The sequence below is a fragment of the Vanessa tameamea genome, chromosome 26 (assembly GCF_037043105.1).
Source record: "Vanessa tameamea isolate UH-Manoa-2023 chromosome 26, ilVanTame1 primary haplotype, whole genome shotgun sequence".
Classification (NCBI taxonomy): Eukaryota; Metazoa; Arthropoda; class Insecta; order Lepidoptera; family Nymphalidae; genus Vanessa; species Vanessa tameamea.
Window position 1 is genome coordinate 7355373 of NC_087334.1, and position 19143 is coordinate 7374515.

The window sequence follows — 19143 nt, forward strand, 5'->3', positions numbered from 1 at the left end:
AAAGATTTCTTAACAGTAACACGAAAAAACAGACATTAAATAATAAAACAATTACAATAACAGTTTTCATTACTTTGTATATTAGGTCAGAACGTGAATACGAGGAAACAGGATCTGAAGAAGAGGTGGAAGAACAAGCGCAAGATGAAGGAGATAACGCTAATAATGCACTAGTAGCTATCACGACTAAGCAAAATGGTACGTTTACGAAAAAACATAAATTTTCTAGGTGGTAGGGCTCTGTACTAGTCCGTCTGGTAAGGTACCATCAGCGCATCGTGTATTCTACTGCCAAGCAGCAATACTTAGTAATGTCGTGTTCTGGTTTAGGGGTAAGTTAATGTAACTACAGATAAAATCTCAGCTGCCTAGATTGTTGGCGCATCGGTGATGTAAGGAATAGTCAATTTTGTAGTAGTGACTGCATATCATGAGGTGTCCTAATTGACTGCATACATATGCCATAAAAAGGAATATACATATCTGACTATTAACCTCATTGCTTAAAAGATTTTTATTAGAACATACTATAAATTAAAAGTAAATTACTTACTTGACATTTTTTGTAACATAACACTTAAACATGTTTTTAGGTTTGATGATCTTACTTTATATTCGTTGACAAACTGTTAAATCTATTATATGTATATCAATAGACTTTTTTTCCTTGGTAGGTGATATCAAGAAGGAAGAAACGCCTCCTCCAAAGCGGCAGCCAACTATATCAGCCCGACCTAGACGATTGTCAGAAGTGGAGATTAAGACCCAAGAGAAACCTATACCAGAAGCTAGTAGCTTCTTTATATTCTCTAAAACAAATTGGTACGATTTTCACTATAAATTGATAAATGTTAGTCAGAAAAATTAATTAATTGATTATCGAATTGAATAAACAAATAAGCCGAGTAATAAATATTCAATACTAGCTGAACACGCGGCTTTACTGGTCTTTAAAACTTCATAGCACACAAACCTTCATCCTTCCGTTTATTTGTTACATTTTTGTTTTTGTATTTATGTCATAGTTTTCCTCGACAGGTTTAGAGTCTCCTGTTACAAGGTCCAGAATAACTCTTGGTTCAGAAATTTGATTCTGCTTTGTATATTGGCGTCGTCTCTCATGTTGGCCATGGAAGACCCCGTGGGAGGCAAAAACAACGAGGCTTGGAATGATGTTAGTGAATAAATATTTTACTCGAGAGTATCAAAATATACTTCACTCTAGTATGCTTTTACAAGCGCTTTTGAAATTGTCATGTTACAGAACTATATTAAAAGTAAACCTATCACCGGTCCAGAGTGTTGATTCTACCAAGAAGAGCCAACAATAAGCTCAGTAGTTACTATTTTCCGACATTTGAAATACATTATGTTATTTAAATCCAATTTTATCATATATATCCTACCTGACAGTCAACAAGTATAATATTGCTTAAGCTTTATAATCATCATTTAAGATGACATCGTTGAGATTTAATTAAAAATGGATTCTTTTCTTCAGGTTCTTCGCAAAATTGATTATTTCTTCACCACGGTCTTTACTATCGAGCTCTTTTTCAAGCTGATCACGTATGGTTTCATCTTGCACAAAGACGCCTTCTGTAGATCAGCTTTCAACTTGCTCGATCTGTTGGTCGTTATCGTCTCTCTGATATCATTAAGTGGGTAAGTAGACTGTGATCTATATGACTATATTTGAATTGTTATTTTTGTTCTTAGCTAGACCAATAGCTGCCTGTTAGTTGATCAGTTGGGTCCATAGACATTGGAACTGTATAAATCATTTCTTATGGTTACATTTACCTGTAAAACCAAGCAATCATATCATGTTATGCTCTAAGATAACAGCTGATGATTGTTATACATTCAACCGAAGTTTCAAAGTCGTAATAATCAGATATTCATTAATCGCTCAATACATTCAGCTTACGATTTGTAATTTTCATAAATTCACAAATATCTATTATTTACTATTAATAAAGTATTATCACAATTTTATAACGTATTGTATTTTTTTTTAACGCAGAATAAATAACGTGTCTTTCATTAAGATTTTGAGAGTATTCCGAGTTCTTAGACCTCTCAGAGCCATCAACAGAGCGAAAGGATTAAAGGTCAGTTAATAATTCTTCTTTGTATTTCTTAATTTAAATAGAAATATTGCTTAGAATAAGTAGTAGTAATAGATTTTTTTTATCGATTTCTAGCACGTAGTTCAGTGCGTGATCGTTGCTATAAAAACTATAGGCAACATTTTGTTGGTGACCAATCTTCTGCAATTCATGTTTGCGGTTATGGGGGTGCAAATGTTCAAGGTAGAGATAATTTCTACTGAAAATATTTTTTTTTATTTAATATAACGACACCTTTGGGTATCTCATTCATTTCTTAAAATCCTATCGGAAGTAAGTATCTTAGTATTTTGCACTGTAGATCTTTTCCTGCACTTTGAATTTCATAATTTCCAAATAAATCATCTGATTTCGTTTCTTTTTGTGTGTGAGGCTTTTAAGTGTATTTTAAGAAATAGTGTACTAACCAGTTTTTGCTTGCCCGTGGGTCCAAAAATTCGCTTTCTTTTAGGTTGCATGCTTTTTTGTTTTCATTCAAGCCTTAAATTTTAGCCCAAAGGTGTTGTGTGCTATTTCGACAAGAATTGTTTTAATTTGTGATTTTTTGGACTCAGTTAAGAGCTTTAGTGTGTTTCTTTTGCATCGATCCAACCCTACCTGGACATTTTCACTCGGAAACTAGGAGTGAGGTATATAAAATATTTGGTTCCTTTGGTTCATTTATGTGGTTTGATTTTGTCACATTGTCAGATCAGGACACTGGCAGTTTTTGATTTATTTTTGTTATAAATATAAGAACTAACGCCTTGTAAGTAGGCAGTTTTTTTGTTCCCGAGTTTAACGCATTCTTTATTTTTTTTTTACACAAAAATGTCCTACGCATCATGTACACAACTACACACTTTGGGATTAACGGTTGATCACTGTGATTCGGTAACGTAATGTTTGGTTTTCATTAACAAATGTTTTGTATTTTTGTTAACTGTGTTTTGTTTTAATAGTATGTTGTTAAATGTGTTTTTGCTTCCATCAAATCTATTGGAAACATTCTTATTATAAACCATATGTTGCAATTCATGTTTGCTGTTGTCGGCGTACAGTTGTTTAAGGTATTTTATAGCTTATATCGATGTTATAAGGTTCTAATTGCGATGTTGTAAATTGTGTATATAGTGCTAATGTATTTTATCGCTTAGTTTTTCGGCTGTAAAACTGAGGCGAAGTCAGGTGAATTCCAAAATTAAATTTCTATTTTATAATTTATATTTTAGTATTAATTCAAAACGAGTTTGATTTCAGGGGAAATTCTTTAGTTGTAACGATATCACAAAAGTGACTTCAGATGAATGCAAGTAAGTAATGATCCCTTTTTATTTTTATTACTCTTTCATTAGTAAAACGGCTACCTTATAATGCCACAAATCCCGAGTACCTTGGTTCAAGTCCCAAGTCGAGCTGTTAAAAAGTTATTGGGTTTTGTCGAGGAATTCTCAATAGCAGCCCACAGACTGGATGATGGCATTCTTTTCAATTCCGTAGCAAGTAAAATTGCTGGTTTTGCGCTTAGACTCCTTCCTCTCGTGTCTATCCTGTGGCCATCTAATTTATGTCTAGTATCCCAGGTCAGGACAGTTTATAACCTTTATCTCCACCAAATAAAAATAAAAAACATAGTAAATATCCCGTTTTAAATACTTGTAGTAATAAAAATAACCATGTTAATTTAAAATCTTATATAAGCTATAACATGTTTTTGTAACCTTCATTTGTATTTTTAGAGGTTCATATCTTATTTATGAAAACGGAAACGCCAGGGTGGAAAACAGAGTGTGGAAAAAAAACAAATTCAATTTTGATAACGTGCTTAATGGAATGCTGACATTGTTCACCGTGTCTACGTTTGAAGGATGGCCTGGGTAAGAAATCACGTGATTTTATTTATTCTAGCTTTGAATTTTTTGTTAAACGTCGCCTTTTGTCTTAATATGTAAATTATTCTAATATTTAAATTAATCTTAAATTGAAATAATAATTTTAGATTGCTGTCAACATCGATGGATTCAAATAAAGAAGACCACGGCCCGATAGAAAATTCTAGACCTCTAGTTGCATTTTTTTATATTAGTTATATTATTGTTATAGCTTTCTTCATGGTAAGTGGACTTTATTATTTCAAACCTAAGCCAAGTATTGATCAGTAGCATTGTTAACAAGATTGTTTATTTTCATCATCTAGAAACCTTTATTTTTGTTATGTGGTGGTAGAGCTTTGTGCAAGCCTGTCTGGGTAGGTACCACTCTCTCATCAGATATTACACCGCCAGACAGGAATACTTAGTGTCGTTGTGTTTCGGTTTGAAGGGTGAGTGAGCCAGTTGAACTACAGGCACAAGAGTCATAATATCTTAGCTCCCAAGGTTGGTGGCGTATTGGTGTGATGTAAGGAATGGTTATTATTTCTTACAGCACCAATATCTAGGGGTGGTGGTCACCACCACCCCTAGATATTATATATTATATATAGTGGTCACCCACTTACCATCAGGTGGTCCATTTTGCCTACCCATTGCATTAATAAAATAAAAGTATATGTGACATATTAGCAATATGTATTGGATATAATATTATGTTATTAAAATGTCATGTTAAAACTTCCAGGTCAACATTTTCGTAGGTTTTGTCATAGTCACCTTTCAAAAGGAAGGAGAACAGGAGTTTAAGGATTGTGAACTGGATAAGAACCAGAGAAATTGTATTGAATTCGCATTAAAGGCCAAACCCGTGAGAAGGTAATAATTATGCATCGTCTTCTGGAAACCTGTACGCTTTTATACCAACTCGTATCGCCCCCAAATACTTCAATAATATCTACCAATTTAGTACTGTATGTAGGATAAGTATATTAATTTATTTTTAATGGATATCTTAACAAAACTTTCCCTCTTAAGGTCTCTAGATTTCAATTCAGAATATTTTGTTAGGACATCGGTCTATGTGTTTGTGTTATTCAAAACATTAACAGCCTGTACATTCTCACTGATGGGCTAAGACCTCTTCTCCCTTTGAGGAGAAGGTTTTGGAGCATATTCCACCATGCTGCTCCAATGCGGGTTGGTGGAATACACATGTGGCAGAATTTCATTGAAATTAGACATAGTTTCCTCACGATGTTTTCCTTCACCGCCGAGCACGAGATGAATTATAAACACAAATTAAGCACATGAAAATTCAGTGGTGCCTGCCTGGGTTTGAACCCGAAATCACCGGTTAAGATGTACGCGTTCTGACCACTGGGCCATCTCGGCTCTAAATATTCAACAATAACATAAATTCCAAATAAATTTCACGCCGCACGTATTTGACTGTCAATCAGATCAATTTTGATTCATATTTATAAACAACTATACTTAGATGGGTAAAGAGAGACTTGTCTACAGATAATTTCATATTCATGAGTTTTTTCAGATACATTCCGAAACATAGAATTCAATACAAGACGTGGTGGTTCGTGACGTCACAACGCTTTGAATACGTCATATTTTTCTTCATAGTTCTAAACACCATCGCGCTTATGATGAAGTACCATGGTGCTAGAGCTGAATACAAACGAGTAAGGCTTATTTATTAAAGCTTATTTTAACGTACATAGACATGAGCAATTTTGTTGGAATCAATTTCAATAATTGTGAAGTTTCTGATAAATATGACAGATCATCTCCGTCAAATTTAATTTTCTCGGTGGAATGGTTTTGCGCAGCCGTCTGGGTTCCACCCACTCACGAGATATTCTAACACAAAACAGCAATGCTTAGTATTATTGTTTCGTTTTGGATGGTAAGAGCCAGTGTAACTACAGGGACATAGCATGTTAGGTTCGAAGGTTGGTGTCGCTTTGGTGATGTAAGGAATGATTAATATTAATTACATGGTTACCGAATACCATAAGTGGCCCATTTGTCCATCCGAGTACCTGTACCATAAAAAAAGAATAACTAGAATAGTAAAAAAATATTTTTTTTTAAGACATTGTTAATAAAAAATATTATAGTTATTATTTTTGGGTATCTGAACAATTATAATTATGATCTTCATTCATTATTAAAATTATTTTGATGTTACATTAATAATATTAGCTTAATAATATTATTTTTATTTCCAGGTTCTTGACTATCTTAATATGCTTTTAACAACGGTTTTCATGTTGGAGTTCGTGTTCAAGCTAGCAGCGTTTAGATTTAAGGTAATTAATTCGATAAAATTATAAATACGGGAAGATCTAGTCTCTTCTACCAAAATAGAGTTCAAGACATATATAAAATATATTTTGAATGATTAATTGGTACTAAAAAACCTTTTACCCAAAGTTAAGGACAAATAATCTTAGCATATCAAGTTCATTATTAAAACTAGTGACCAAAAAACGACAACGCTGTCCAAAAATAATCGTAGTCCTGTGTAATAATATTAGTGCAATACGAAATAATCTTTCAGAATTACTTTGGAGACTCTTGGAACACAACAGACTTCATTTTAGTTGTTGGCAGTATAATAGACATCGTCGTTACTCAAGTCAATGAAAATAAAGATTCGAATGAAGCTAGTCAGGAGGTTTGTATATGAATTATTATAATAACATAAACATAATCAGCCTGTAAATTTCCCACTGTTGGGCTAAGGCCTCCTCTCCCGTTGAGGAGAAGGTATGGAGCATATTCCACCACGCTGCTCCAATGCGGGTTGGTGGAATACACGTGTGGCAGAATTTCGTTGAAATTAGACACATGCAGGTTTCCTCACGATGTTTTCCTTCACCGCCGAGCACGAGATGAATTATAAACAAATTAAGCACATGTAAATTCAGTGGTGCCTGCCTGGGTTTGAACCCGAAATCATCGGTTAAGATGCACGCGTTCTAACCACTGGGCCATCGTGAGGAAACCTGCATGTGTCTAATTTCAACGAAATTCTGCCACATGTGTATTCCACCAACCCGCATTGGAGCAGCGTGGTGGAATATGCTCCATACCTTCTCCTCAATGGGAGAGGAGGCCTTAGCCCAGCAGTGGGAAATTTACAGGCTGATTATGTTATTATGTTATGTAAAATTGGTGTTGTGAGAAATTAAAATACTACTATTAAAACATGAACAAATTATAATCAAACGAATATTGTTGTACTTTTTTTGTAATAAAATAATTATTTTAATATTTATAATCTCTTTTCAGGGCACTCATCTTAAGTATATTGCCTTCTTCCGTCTCTTTCGAGCGATGCGACTCATCAAACTCCTTTCCCGAGGGGAGCGTATTCGAACCTTACTTTGGACTTTTATTAAGTCTTTTCAGGCTTTGCCTTATGTAGCGCTATTAATTGTTCTACTGTTCTTTATTTATGCCGTCGTCGGTATGCAGGTAATTACTTTTTTCACTTCTCTGATAGGCTATTCAAAATGTGATTTATTAATTTGACTAAATACTGAACGCTTATTGGTCGTCTGATAAATCATCCGCTAGTATCGACCAATGACAATTCTGATGTAAGTTGAATTAGTGAGATAAGAGACGCTTTAAATGATCATGACATGAATTTACAATTTTTAATGGCTGACATAGTTGATAAACAAAAAATTGTGTTTTAATGAAGATACAAATAGAGATTATTATACTGATTCATGAATTACTGTACTATTATAGATCAAATTTGACATGATGACTGTTTTTGCAGTTATTTGGTAAGGTGAAAGAAGACGACGAGGTCATCACGCAGAACAACAATTTCCAAACATTTGGCGGCGCATTGATGGTGTTGTTTAGATCAGCTACAGGTGAGTTAAGTTGACATGATTTTGGTACATCTCACAGATCTCTCTCAGATTACTATCAAGTAACTAACGGTTAAATTTGAGGGTATAGCTAAGACTTGATTAGTCAGACCGTACGTCAAAACAAAGCTAATCACTACTTCTAGGTCTCACACAAAGAGTTATTCAAAATATAAAGTGGTATCTACTATTTTCTGATGATTCCAGGGGAAGCCTGGCAGGAGATCATGATGGCCCTGTCCTTAAATGACGATGAGCACCCTGGAGTGCCAGTGGGCTGTATCACATCAGACTCCGATTCACCTGACGGGGATGAGGAGTGCGGAACGCGTCTCGCCTTCCCTTATTTTATATCATTTTCTCTCCTCTGTACTTTTCTGGTAAGCATTTTTGTTAAAAATGTAATATACTTTTAAACGTTTTTATTAATATGCGCTGAGGGGCATAGTCGTGAGCACGTGAATCTTAACTGCAGTATTGATTTTCTATTTGCTTAATATTATATCATATGTATTTGTATTTATAATTCATCTCGTGCTCGGTATAAGTTGGAATAAATTCTGCTACATATGTCCAAGCTACCTGCTCCAGTGTTAAGGAATATATACCAAACCTTCATAGTGTGACATTTACTGGCTTTTCCTTACTTATTTATTTACACACTTTTGTATTTCAGTCGGTCTCAGTTGTATTTTATAAACCAATAGCATAATAATATTAAGTGCATTTTTTTCACAATAAAATAATATGTTATTTTAGATCATCAATCTCTTCGTGGCGGTAATCATGGATAACTTTGATTATTTGACACGAGATTGGTCAATTCTTGGACCTCACCATCTTGACGAATTTGTCAGGTAAGTTGTCTTTTACAAATGAAATATCTAATTCAACTGTAGAGCTGTCCGTGTATTATGAATATTAAGGCTTTTATTGGTACTAATAGATACCTGTATCTTCAGATTATGGAGTGAATACGATCCAGACGCAAAAGGAAGAATAAAACATTTAGATGTTGTGACATTGTTACGAAAAATAAGTCCACCTCTTGGTAAGTGGAGTAATCTTTTTACTATACAAATGTATAAATATTGACGTAGACCCATTTAAGAATTATTACTATAATTACCTACCGATTACTAGTGTATTATGTCTTCGAGTGTTAAAGGTAATAGAGCCTTAGTAATCGTAATTGTATTAATTGTGCTTAACTTATCTTAAACAGGTTTTGGTAAGCTCTGCCCTCATCGGACTGCCTGTAAGAGACTCGTGTCTATGAACATGCCCCTGAACTCCGACGGGACGGTCAACTTTAACGCGACACTTTTTGCTGTAGTCAGGACGCAGTTGCAGATCAAAACGACAGGTCGGTAATAATAGTGATTGTATTATTGTTGATTAGATTTTTATCTCCTAACTATTAGAAAACTGGTAACTATGAAAAAATATGACCTTTAAAGCTTACTAACTGTGTGTTAGTTTTACACTATTGGCTATGCACTGACCGAAAAATCTCCTAATTGGTTTCTTTGGGGTAAAATGTACAGATGATGAAATAAAATTAGACACGAAGAGTTAAATTAGATAGAACACTCGAAAGCATTTCTCACGATATTTTAACCCATAAATCAGGAGTCATTGACGAATGCAACACGGAACTTCGAGCGATCATCAAGAAGGTTTGGAAAAGGACTTCACCCAAACTCCTCGACCAGGTGGTACCTCCCCCCGGGGATCCCAACGAGATTACCGTCGGCAAGTTCTACGCCACTTTCCTTATACAGGACTATTTTAGAAGGTAGATTTATTTTTAATTATTTATATATTATCTGTTGTTATTGATTTACCTATTTTTATTTACTTTTCTTTGTTATACTATAAATTTATATATTGAGTTTTTAATTTATATGCCGTTATAATAAATTGAGAAATTCAGTCGTAAAACAATATTAATGAAATTTGGTTTGTTTTCAGCTTAATAAGGACATAACTTTAGGATGGTTATTATTTATTGAACATTTTTAGATCTTAATTTAATGTTATTCTTAATTTAATGTTATTCTTAACAGACCATTACTTCCATTAAAACTATATGTTTCTACGATATAAGAGTTTTAAGATCCTTCTGAAGAACCGAATGATCATTTCAGTTATTTTTTTTTTATATCAGTTTTATTTTTAGCATATTTTATTAATTTCAGCCTTCAATATTTAAAGTATTTAGTAATGTTGTTATTCAATTTATTATTGTATTTTTATGTCGCTTCCACTATGCTCTTGATTGTTATCAGTCTTCTACCGTATGTTGCTGGTAGAGTAGTATATGTAGCTAAAGAGTCAGTATCTGTAGAATTAACTATTGTAGTGCTAATGAAAATTATTAACAAACTTATTTCTATTTTTATAGGAACCATGCGTAAGTCAACATTCAACTTTTAAGCAACCACTTCGAAGAACGCTGTATTATTTTTGCGCTTTCTAAATTTTTTGGCATTCAGTGACAAATTGCCAAGAATGTTGCTTGAAAGATATTTCCCTTTTTTTTTAAGAATTTTGGTAGAAATTTTAAAATCATACAATCATTCTGAATTGTTTATTTGAAAACAAAAACATTTATTTTTTTGACTGTTTGATTCTACTTGGTGGATTGTTTTCGTGAAAAATCATTTTGTTTCAGATTTTATAACCTTAAAAAAAATTTCGAGGAAAGACAGTCCTCGAAATACATTGAAATTTAAAGTTTAAATTTTCTAAATTAAAAATCGTTCAATTCTCCTAATGTTTGTATGATTTTGATGAATTTTTAAATTTAGCTTTCCTTGACTTTAGAAATAGCTCAAAGCATGTCTTTTATATTCCAAAGCATGTTTTCTCCGTGTTTAACTTTTTTGTTGTTCTCACAGTCGCTTTGAAAATGCACAGTTTAGCTGATCTAATGATGAATGTTATATTATGCGTGACGTCACCGTTTTATTTTTGCAATATCTGCATGGTTAGACCGACATGGCAATTCGCTTATCTAACATTAGTGAGTTTCTCAGTTACATTGAGAAGACATGTTTTCGGAATGGTATTTGATTTTCTACCTCTAAGCTTAACACGACTTTATCCCAATTATCAAAACAACTTCTCCAATAAAACTCATATATTTAAAGCGAAGATACAAAGGCACGAATTTAAAGCGAATTTAAAAGTTAATTAAGATATAAATTATTTTTGTCTTAATATAAAAAATGCTATGAACAGATTCCGTAAACGTAAAGAGCAAGCGGCTGCAGCATCAGTGCAGAACAACCAGATGACATTACAAGCTGGACTCCGAACTCTTCATGAAGCTGGACCAGAGCTGAAGAGAGCCATATCTGGTAACCTAGATGAAGTGGTTGCTGAAGTTGTGGAGCCGATGCACAGGGTAACTGTTATTAATATAATAGATAGGTAACAAAATGCAATGTAAGGCCAATGGCTACTTGTAAGAATACTTATACTGATATCATGGATTAAAATCCGGAGTCGAGTCAAAAAGCAGTGCGTTAATGGGGATTTTCTTTTTAATAAGATTCAGTTACAGTCTGAAGTTAAAAAATGACAGCGTTACATTCCCGGATGACGAAAATAATTCTAAGACTAACGTAACGCAGGACAATGAAACGAAGCATTTCGCGGTCTGTAGTTCTAGAATTTATTTTAGTCTTCTCTTGTTTCCGATCTGTTTTTATGAGTAAATAATGGATATTGCACATGTGTTCTGTAACATATTGTGCCAATAACTAGTATCTGATATTGGCCGCAGTTTCGTTGGTAAATTTAATTCAAGAGGTAATTTTAATCGGTAATTTGGTTTATCCCGGTTTATGACGATATGATAATAAAAAAATAATATTGTGATTAATTTTCATCGTTAAAAACTTAAATTCATTCCATGAGCCTCAACACAATATCATAATATACTAGAATAAATTCACTAGATTAACATTAAACTTGATTATAGAAGTTTGGAATATATCTGCCTTTTCTTCTTCTTTTTCTTCTTCCTGCCCTTAGCCCGATTTTAATTGCGGTCGGCGCAGTATGTCTTCTTCCTCCATACTTCTTTGTCTGACGTCATCTCACAATTAACGTTTCTTCTAGCCATCCATCGTTTCTTTGGTCATCCCCTTCCTCGATATCGACCCCCCTCTATGCTCAAGAAATTCCTCACAACATGGTCCTCATTCCTCCGCATACCATGCCCATACCATGAGAGCCGGCTTCCACATAACTTCTCGGTTATCGGTGCCACTTTTAAACTTTGCCTTTTATAAACAGTATTTTTGTTTGCTATGATTCACGTTTTTTTAAATGATAAGTTGTTCTTCTTTGTCATAGCGTAACCACACGTTATTCGGTGCGGTTTGGACAAGTATCAAGAAGGGTCGCGAGAGCTTTTACCGTCCTCCAGTTAATAAACCGAAGTCCGTTAATGGTAAGAACAGCTAATTTTATATCTTCAAAATTTGCAATAAGAGAATAACTTTAACGATATTCATTTGTCCTCAGACGCTTAGTTCTATTTCTGGATTTTGCACTTTCCAAAAAAATATTGCTATGGGACTAAATTAGTATCTATATAAACTTGTAATTTCAAGTGTGTTTTGTCATTTGTACAGTTTTTATATAACAGTAACTACTGAGTTTTCGGTAGAATCTACATACCAAACCGGTGATAGCCTTATATTTAATTTAATCCAGTAAAATGACAATTTAATCGTGCTCGCAAGAGCCTACTTGAATAAAGTATATTTTGATTTGATTTGATTGCTATGTTATTTATTCAGGCACCAAAGAAGGACAATCTTTGAGTTGGATGATGCAGAGAGAGCTTGGTATGGATGGAAAAATACCAGAAGACGAGAGGTAATCTTTATTTTTGTACTATATATATACTTATATATATAATGAGAACAAATTAATGTACTTAAATGATTTAAATGTAGAGTTCACTCATGGTTTGAGATTTTACAATGATATAAATCTATGAATGTTGTATATACATAACAATGAATGAAAAATGGCTTATATAGCGAGCCCTTCGTGCATGGATGTCTTTGTTCCTATAAAAAAGTTGTAAATTAAAAATAATGAAATTAATTATGCGTATATTTTATTGAAAAAGTATTGCATTATATTATTGTTATTACCGTTGTTTAAATGTGTTTAAAGTAAATACGAGGACGGTAACCAAAGTGAAGGAGAAGAAGAGATAGCCATGCAACCTCTACTCCACGGAAAGGACTCTGAGAAGATATTCAAAGCTATCGAGTGAGTATAATCACTAATCTCTTTTACTTTTATTGTGGTCGTTTAAAGTTTGGTCACTTTTTTATTAGAATAGTTTAATAATATATACATATATAACAAAAACCTACTTGAAATATTACTACGATATAAAATAAAAAAAATTATAAATAAAATTCGAGCCCAATTTGAATTTGACCAAGCGGCAACTATACCCTCCTAAAGATAAAAATAAACTGACACACACATGACACCTTACATAAGCAAAGTATAGTGATATGATATCCTAGAAGGTATATTATTGATGTAAGAATTAAGATACAATTGAGTCCTATCCACGAAGTCAATACCAATGAGACTAAGATACTTGCTATCCTTTTCAACTCCTCAATCTTAAAAGAGACAGCAAATTTTTAATTACTGACCAAAATTTCTTCAAAGATTGCGTAAATGATAATGATTTTAATTATTATGATAGTTTTTCATTTATGTCTTTGATTGTGGTCATTATTTCCAGTTTCTCTTTATGTGATCACGATTGTAAAATTGTATTATATAAATATTTATATCATTTTTCTTTCATTGATTTTATAATTTGATATTGTATTTGAGTATAACTTTTATGTTGTCGTTGTTTCGTGCTTATTTCGGTCACATCATGGCACATTAAAATTAATGAAGGTTAGGTTAGTCTTTATGTTGATGCCATTCGTTCCACGTCAAAATTCATGATTTCTATGCCAAATTCATTTCAATTAATCCTGTAGTCCAAACGCGATTGAAAGAGAAATAGCCAAAATAATTTGTTCTAGATTATACCTAGTATTATTACTAAAAAGTTTGTATAAATCTTTATTTATGATTTATTGACTATAAACTTATTATTAAAAAACAGAGCACTCCGGCGCAAATCCAACTTTTACATAGTCTTCTGAAGTACTAAACAATGCTAGAAAAATTTAAAAAAAAATTACAATTTGATATATTCTAAAACACATTGTTAAGATGTAGGTGTATTAGTATGAAGTAAGATTAAATGTTGTAACAGCGCCATCTCATAAAAATAATTGACAACTCGTAAACATGCGGTTTAAATATTTGAAGTTGGTCATATTAGTTTCTCAAATTTCCAATAGATGTCACTGTTAGTCATTTCGGTACAATTAATATACAATTGTTATTGCAGCAAACACTACCAAAAAAGTTTCATATTCAATTTATCAAAACATTATAATTTCATTTGTCATTGCTTTAAGTACTTAAATTTGACCTTGATCACTTTGCGAGCAGTGACTGGTGGTCACTATTTTGTTTTATTGGCATCAGTGTAAAGATAGTCAACGTTATTAACGTTTACAGAAAGACATCAAATGATTTAATGCAGAGTATGAGAAACAACTGTAAGTCCATTTTAGTGTGTTGTGACTGTGTTATAACTATTTTGATAATTTATTTATTACTTTACTTGTAAAAATGTCACTGTTTGTGTGTGTGAGTAACAGCATGATATTCTTTGTAAAACGGCTTTTCGCATTTAAGTTAATAAAAGTATATATTTTAGCAAATAAATATAATATGAAAACTTTTATAATATATATTTGTAACGCGGTAATGTCATCATCGAATCCCGACTTAACATAGCTTGGCAGCCTTTTGAGATTTGACAGATAAATTCATAACAACTGGCATGTCCAGAAACTTACTTCAGGCTATAACCTTCTAGCATGTGACATTGGCGAAATAATCTGTGCTCTCTTGGCACAAATAAAAGCCCGAATAAAAAATATATATATAACCTTCTACACATCGGGGACTATAATACCCTGAGATTTCCTGGGTAGTGAAGCCTCGTAGCCGGTAGCCGAATTGACTTCAGACAATTCGGACGAGTTGTTCTACAATTACTATAATCTCTTCTACATCTTATTATTAACACTATATTTATATTTATTACAGATATAAATTATTTTTTAATGCTTTAAATACTCATACTACCTATTGAATGATATTTTATCTAATGGTAACTAGGCTGCTGTTTAATTTACTATAATGTTAGAAGACTTATGTACATATATTTTAATAATGTAATCGTCGGACTTTTTTGAATAAAATCTTCCAATATTTGCCCTTTTTTATGTTATTCGTTTATATATCTCCTGAACATATCCCCTTGAGCCGTTAAGGATTCAATCGATGATTGGTTAAATAGTGTTTGCTGAAGAAACTCTGCATGATCAAAGTTTTGTTTGTATAAGATGTTAACATACTTCAGTAAAGTGTTACGGTCGAATAGTTCAGTATTTCATATTCGTATGTTTAGATCGTGACAGAGCGCCAAGACATACGAACAACGTGCCTTATTGTGTGGAGAATCCAGCGGAGAACCTAATTACCCGTGTAAGTTTAGAAAATTAGGCTATTTTTATTACTTATACGGATAGGTGGCTCATTTGACCGTCCGGCCAACCTATATCGTATAAAAAAATGGCACATGGGCAAAGTGATGGTATGTGATTACAACCACACATAGATTGTTGATTATGATGTCTGACTGATTTTAGCTAACGCGACCAAACTCAAGAGAGAACAGCCAGGAATCGTTCGTAAGAGCCTACTTGAAAAAAATATATTTTGATTTTATTTGAATTTATTAATTAATAATGACGTTTTCGGAATTCGTGTAATTATGATTTATAATTTAAGTTTCTTGAAAATGTAAGCCCTGTGCTTTCTCTATTTATGAAGATAGACAACGAAAACAAGTACAAAGATAGATATTTTTATAAACTGTGTCTTACATTAAGGTTCTAACGGAGCAAGGTCTGGGCAAGTATTGTGACAAGGAATTCATCCAGAGCACCTCACGCGAGATGCAGGAGGCGCTCGACCTCACTCAGGAGGAGATGGACACGTATGATACTCATAATTATATTTATGGCATAATTTTCTTTTATATGATTAAGAGCAAAACCGTCGACAGACGTTGTCCTGCTTGACAATGTATTTTTTACTTAAACGTCTGGTATTCGCTGTATATTCTGGTATAATTCTCAGATAAGTCAATTTTTGTTATTTTGTGTCGGGCTACAAAAGGGATGACTGAAAGACAATTGCATGTGGCGGAGATGAGAATGTTGAGAGGAAGGTGTGGTGTTACGCGAATGGATAGAGTAAGGAATGAGTACATAAAAGGAAGTTTGAAAGTGGCACTGGTAACCGAGAAGCTATGTGGAAACCGGCTTTTATGGTATGGGCATGTTATGCGGAGGAATGAGGACCATGTTGTGAGAAAGGACTTGAGAATGGATGTCGATGGATATAGAGGTAGGGGACGACCAAAGAAGCGATAGATGGATTGTTGTTAAAGACGTTATGGCTGGAAATTATGTTACATGTGAGATGACGTCAGACAGAGAAGTATGGAAGAAGGAGATATGCTGCGTTGACCCCAAATAAAATCAGGATAAGAGCAGGAGGATGATAATGATGAGTTTACTTGTGTACAATAAAAGTGTTGATAAAACAGCAACAATAATTCATCTTTCGCTAGATGACTATAATACGACTATTTTACATAATATATATTTCTGATATAGGTAGAACGTGCAAATTAGCCACCTGATGGTTAGTGGTCACCATAGTCCATAGACATTGGCGTTGTAAGCAATATTAACCGTTCTTTACATCGCCAATGCGCCACCAAAATTGGGTGTTATTGCTATGTAACTACGATGTTATATCCCTTATATGTCTTTAGTTACACTGGCTTACTCACCCCTCAAGCCGGAACTCAACAAAACTAAGTATTGCTGTTTGGCGGTAGAATATCTGATGAGTAGCTTGTACCTGATAGGCTTGCTCAAAGCCATTAAGTAGATTGACTGAGCATTTGGCTTAGTGACTAATGTACTATTGGATTAGTCAACCTTTTACAATTATTATAGTCCATTAGGACTGACATTAGTCCCATTTCACTTTAAAAGCGAAAGTTACATTATCAGAATTCTCACTTTGTCAATTATTTTAGAAAAATATTGAATTATAATGGTATATGACTTGTTGATTAGCATTAAGTATACTATACACGTGTTTGATTTACAGAGCCGCTAATCAAATCATTTTGCAAGAACGAAAAATGAACGGATCCCGAAGACCTGATGATGTGGTAAGTTCTCTTAACGAATGTTATCTTATAAAGCCTCAGATTTAATTTGATATATTTTTAATTTGATCTGTTATCTTTATCAATAAAGGGGCGAAATATAGGAGGATAATCTTCGCAACTAATGTACCAATTCGAAAAACTTTTACATTGATAGAAAGCTACATTGTTAATAAAGAATTATTATGTAAAATAAATAAGGATAATTCATACGTTACTTAGGGATAAAAAGTAAGTTAACATTGAATTTTTATTTTCCAGGAAAGCATACTGGCAAGACAGTATCACCCTTTCCACCAGCCGGCGATCCAGCCCCCTCCCAGAAAGAAATAAGCGGTTAATTTTATATTTATATTCGGTTTTCTGTTTACCTGTACGCTTGACAACCGTACAGGTTTGTAACCCTCAGGGTTTTTCGCTTCGGCTTCAGGCTAGAGGTGGAGAGATTTTTGTGGATTTGTTAAGTTTGCTCTAACGTCAGGTTTAATCGATCTGATGGATATAATATACATACGTATATATTATGTAGTTGATTTTATATAATGTTAATTGAATCTTAGTTTGAGTGTAATTTTGTTGTTGTAGTTTTGAATTTCGAATCTGTTTTCTACTTACAAGAGTCTCACGTTTGATAATTTTTCGTCATAAGTTACTCTATTCTATTCTGTATACGTCATTTATATAGCTATTTTAAATAGTTATTGTTTAGAGTTTTGAGTTATATACTTATATTTAATATATATACGGCATTTAAAAGAAATCAACAGTAAATTTTTCATTAGAAATATGCTATTAAAAGAAAACTATTAAATTTAATAGTAAATAAATTAAAGCATTTTTTATTATCTTGTTAAGTTAATGTAACTTTAAATAAAAAACTTCGTGCCTCTTGCTTATATACGATGTAATAGCATATGCTTAAGTATATAAGTACATTCTGATATTCAGTATGTTTATTACAGTTTGTTTATATATAATTGTAAAGCACTATTTATAACTTGAATGTGTCATTGAACATTATGTTAACTATGATACTTATGTTAGTATAAAATTAATTGCTTATAAATTTTAAATATATAATGTAATGTATAATGGAAACAGTGTGGCAACGTGCCTTAGTTATTCGAATACATTATAGAATTTTTATACTTGTTAAATTTTTTAAAATTTTATTGTGCCAAATATATAATATATTTTGTATATTGCTTATATTTTGCTACGCGAACTTGCTTCCTACGTGTTATTTAAAAGTGATTAGAATATAAATTTTGTGTATGTTTAATAATGTATAGACATATTTATTTCAATCTTTCGTTCGATTGTGGTCAAGGTCACATTTAGTGAATGTGACCAGAATAAAAGCAATTTATAAAATTTCTAGTCACTAATGATTGATTTCCAATATTAACTCGTTCTTTCAAGTGTCATTTGTTAATAAATATTTCGCTATACAATTTTAAATTGATATTTTTAACGTGTATGACGCGTTTATCTTAAATTAGATTTATATATGAACATGATAATCAATATTGAGTTCAATCTAGTCATCGCCTCTTGCTTATAAAACTTATATTTATGAATTTGAAGTATCAGAGTTAAATTTGAATGTTGTATTTTGTATGGACTATACGAATTTGTTATTGCCATTACAATTTGAAAGAAAATAAAACCTGTTTTATTTTGTCTTTGACTTTAATAAATAAATTAATAAAACGAAATATAATTTATTTTATGATGTAGTGTTTTTTCGATATTTATTTTAATGAATTTGCGTAGGATGTCGTGGAGATTTCAATTTTTATCTTTTTTAT

The 19143-nt window shown here is 32.7% G+C and overlaps 1 protein-coding gene across 5 annotated transcripts in view; it reads left to right on the top strand.

Annotated features, from left to right (window-relative positions):
• LOC113398868 (muscle calcium channel subunit alpha-1-like) overlaps positions 1-18059 on the top strand; it is a 56680-nt gene extending 38621 nt beyond the window's left edge. Inside the window, exons 18-47 of one of the 5 annotated variants that reach the window (XM_064219217.1) lie at positions 86-198; positions 675-822; positions 1039-1174; positions 1502-1665; positions 2027-2114; positions 2208-2315; positions 3372-3424; positions 3851-3988; positions 4111-4225; positions 4731-4861; positions 5538-5682; positions 6232-6312; positions 6564-6680; positions 7298-7483; positions 7797-7896; positions 8101-8273; positions 8653-8750; positions 8856-8944; positions 9119-9259; positions 9526-9691; positions 10301-10309; positions 11140-11305; positions 12262-12358; positions 12711-12789; positions 13096-13194; positions 14530-14570; positions 15491-15567; positions 15975-16081; positions 17272-17335; positions 17594-18058. In XM_064219217.1, the coding sequence (XP_064075287.1) occupies positions 86-198; positions 675-822; positions 1039-1174; positions 1502-1665; positions 2027-2114; positions 2208-2315; positions 3372-3424; positions 3851-3988; positions 4111-4225; positions 4731-4861; positions 5538-5682; positions 6232-6312; positions 6564-6680; positions 7298-7483; positions 7797-7896; positions 8101-8273; positions 8653-8750; positions 8856-8944; positions 9119-9259; positions 9526-9691; positions 10301-10309; positions 11140-11305; positions 12262-12358; positions 12711-12789; positions 13096-13194; positions 14530-14570; positions 15491-15567; positions 15975-16081; positions 17272-17335; positions 17594-17665 (3301 nt within the window). In that variant the 3' untranslated portion in view covers positions 17666-18058. Of the gene's footprint in view, positions 1-85; positions 199-674; positions 823-1038; positions 1175-1501; positions 1666-2026; positions 2115-2207; positions 2316-3073; positions 3182-3371; positions 3425-3850; positions 3989-4110; positions 4226-4730; positions 4862-5537; positions 5683-6231; positions 6313-6563; positions 6681-7297; positions 7484-7796; positions 7897-8100; positions 8274-8652; positions 8751-8855; positions 8945-9118; positions 9260-9525; positions 9692-10300; positions 10310-11139; positions 11306-12261; positions 12359-12710; positions 12790-13095; positions 13195-14529; positions 14571-15490; positions 15568-15974; positions 16082-17271; positions 17336-17593 lie in introns of those variants that run through there. The other 4 variants (XM_064219219.1, XM_064219218.1, XM_064219220.1 and 1 more) reach the window with 4 other exon arrangements.
• Positions 18060-19143: the final 1084 nt, after the last annotated feature.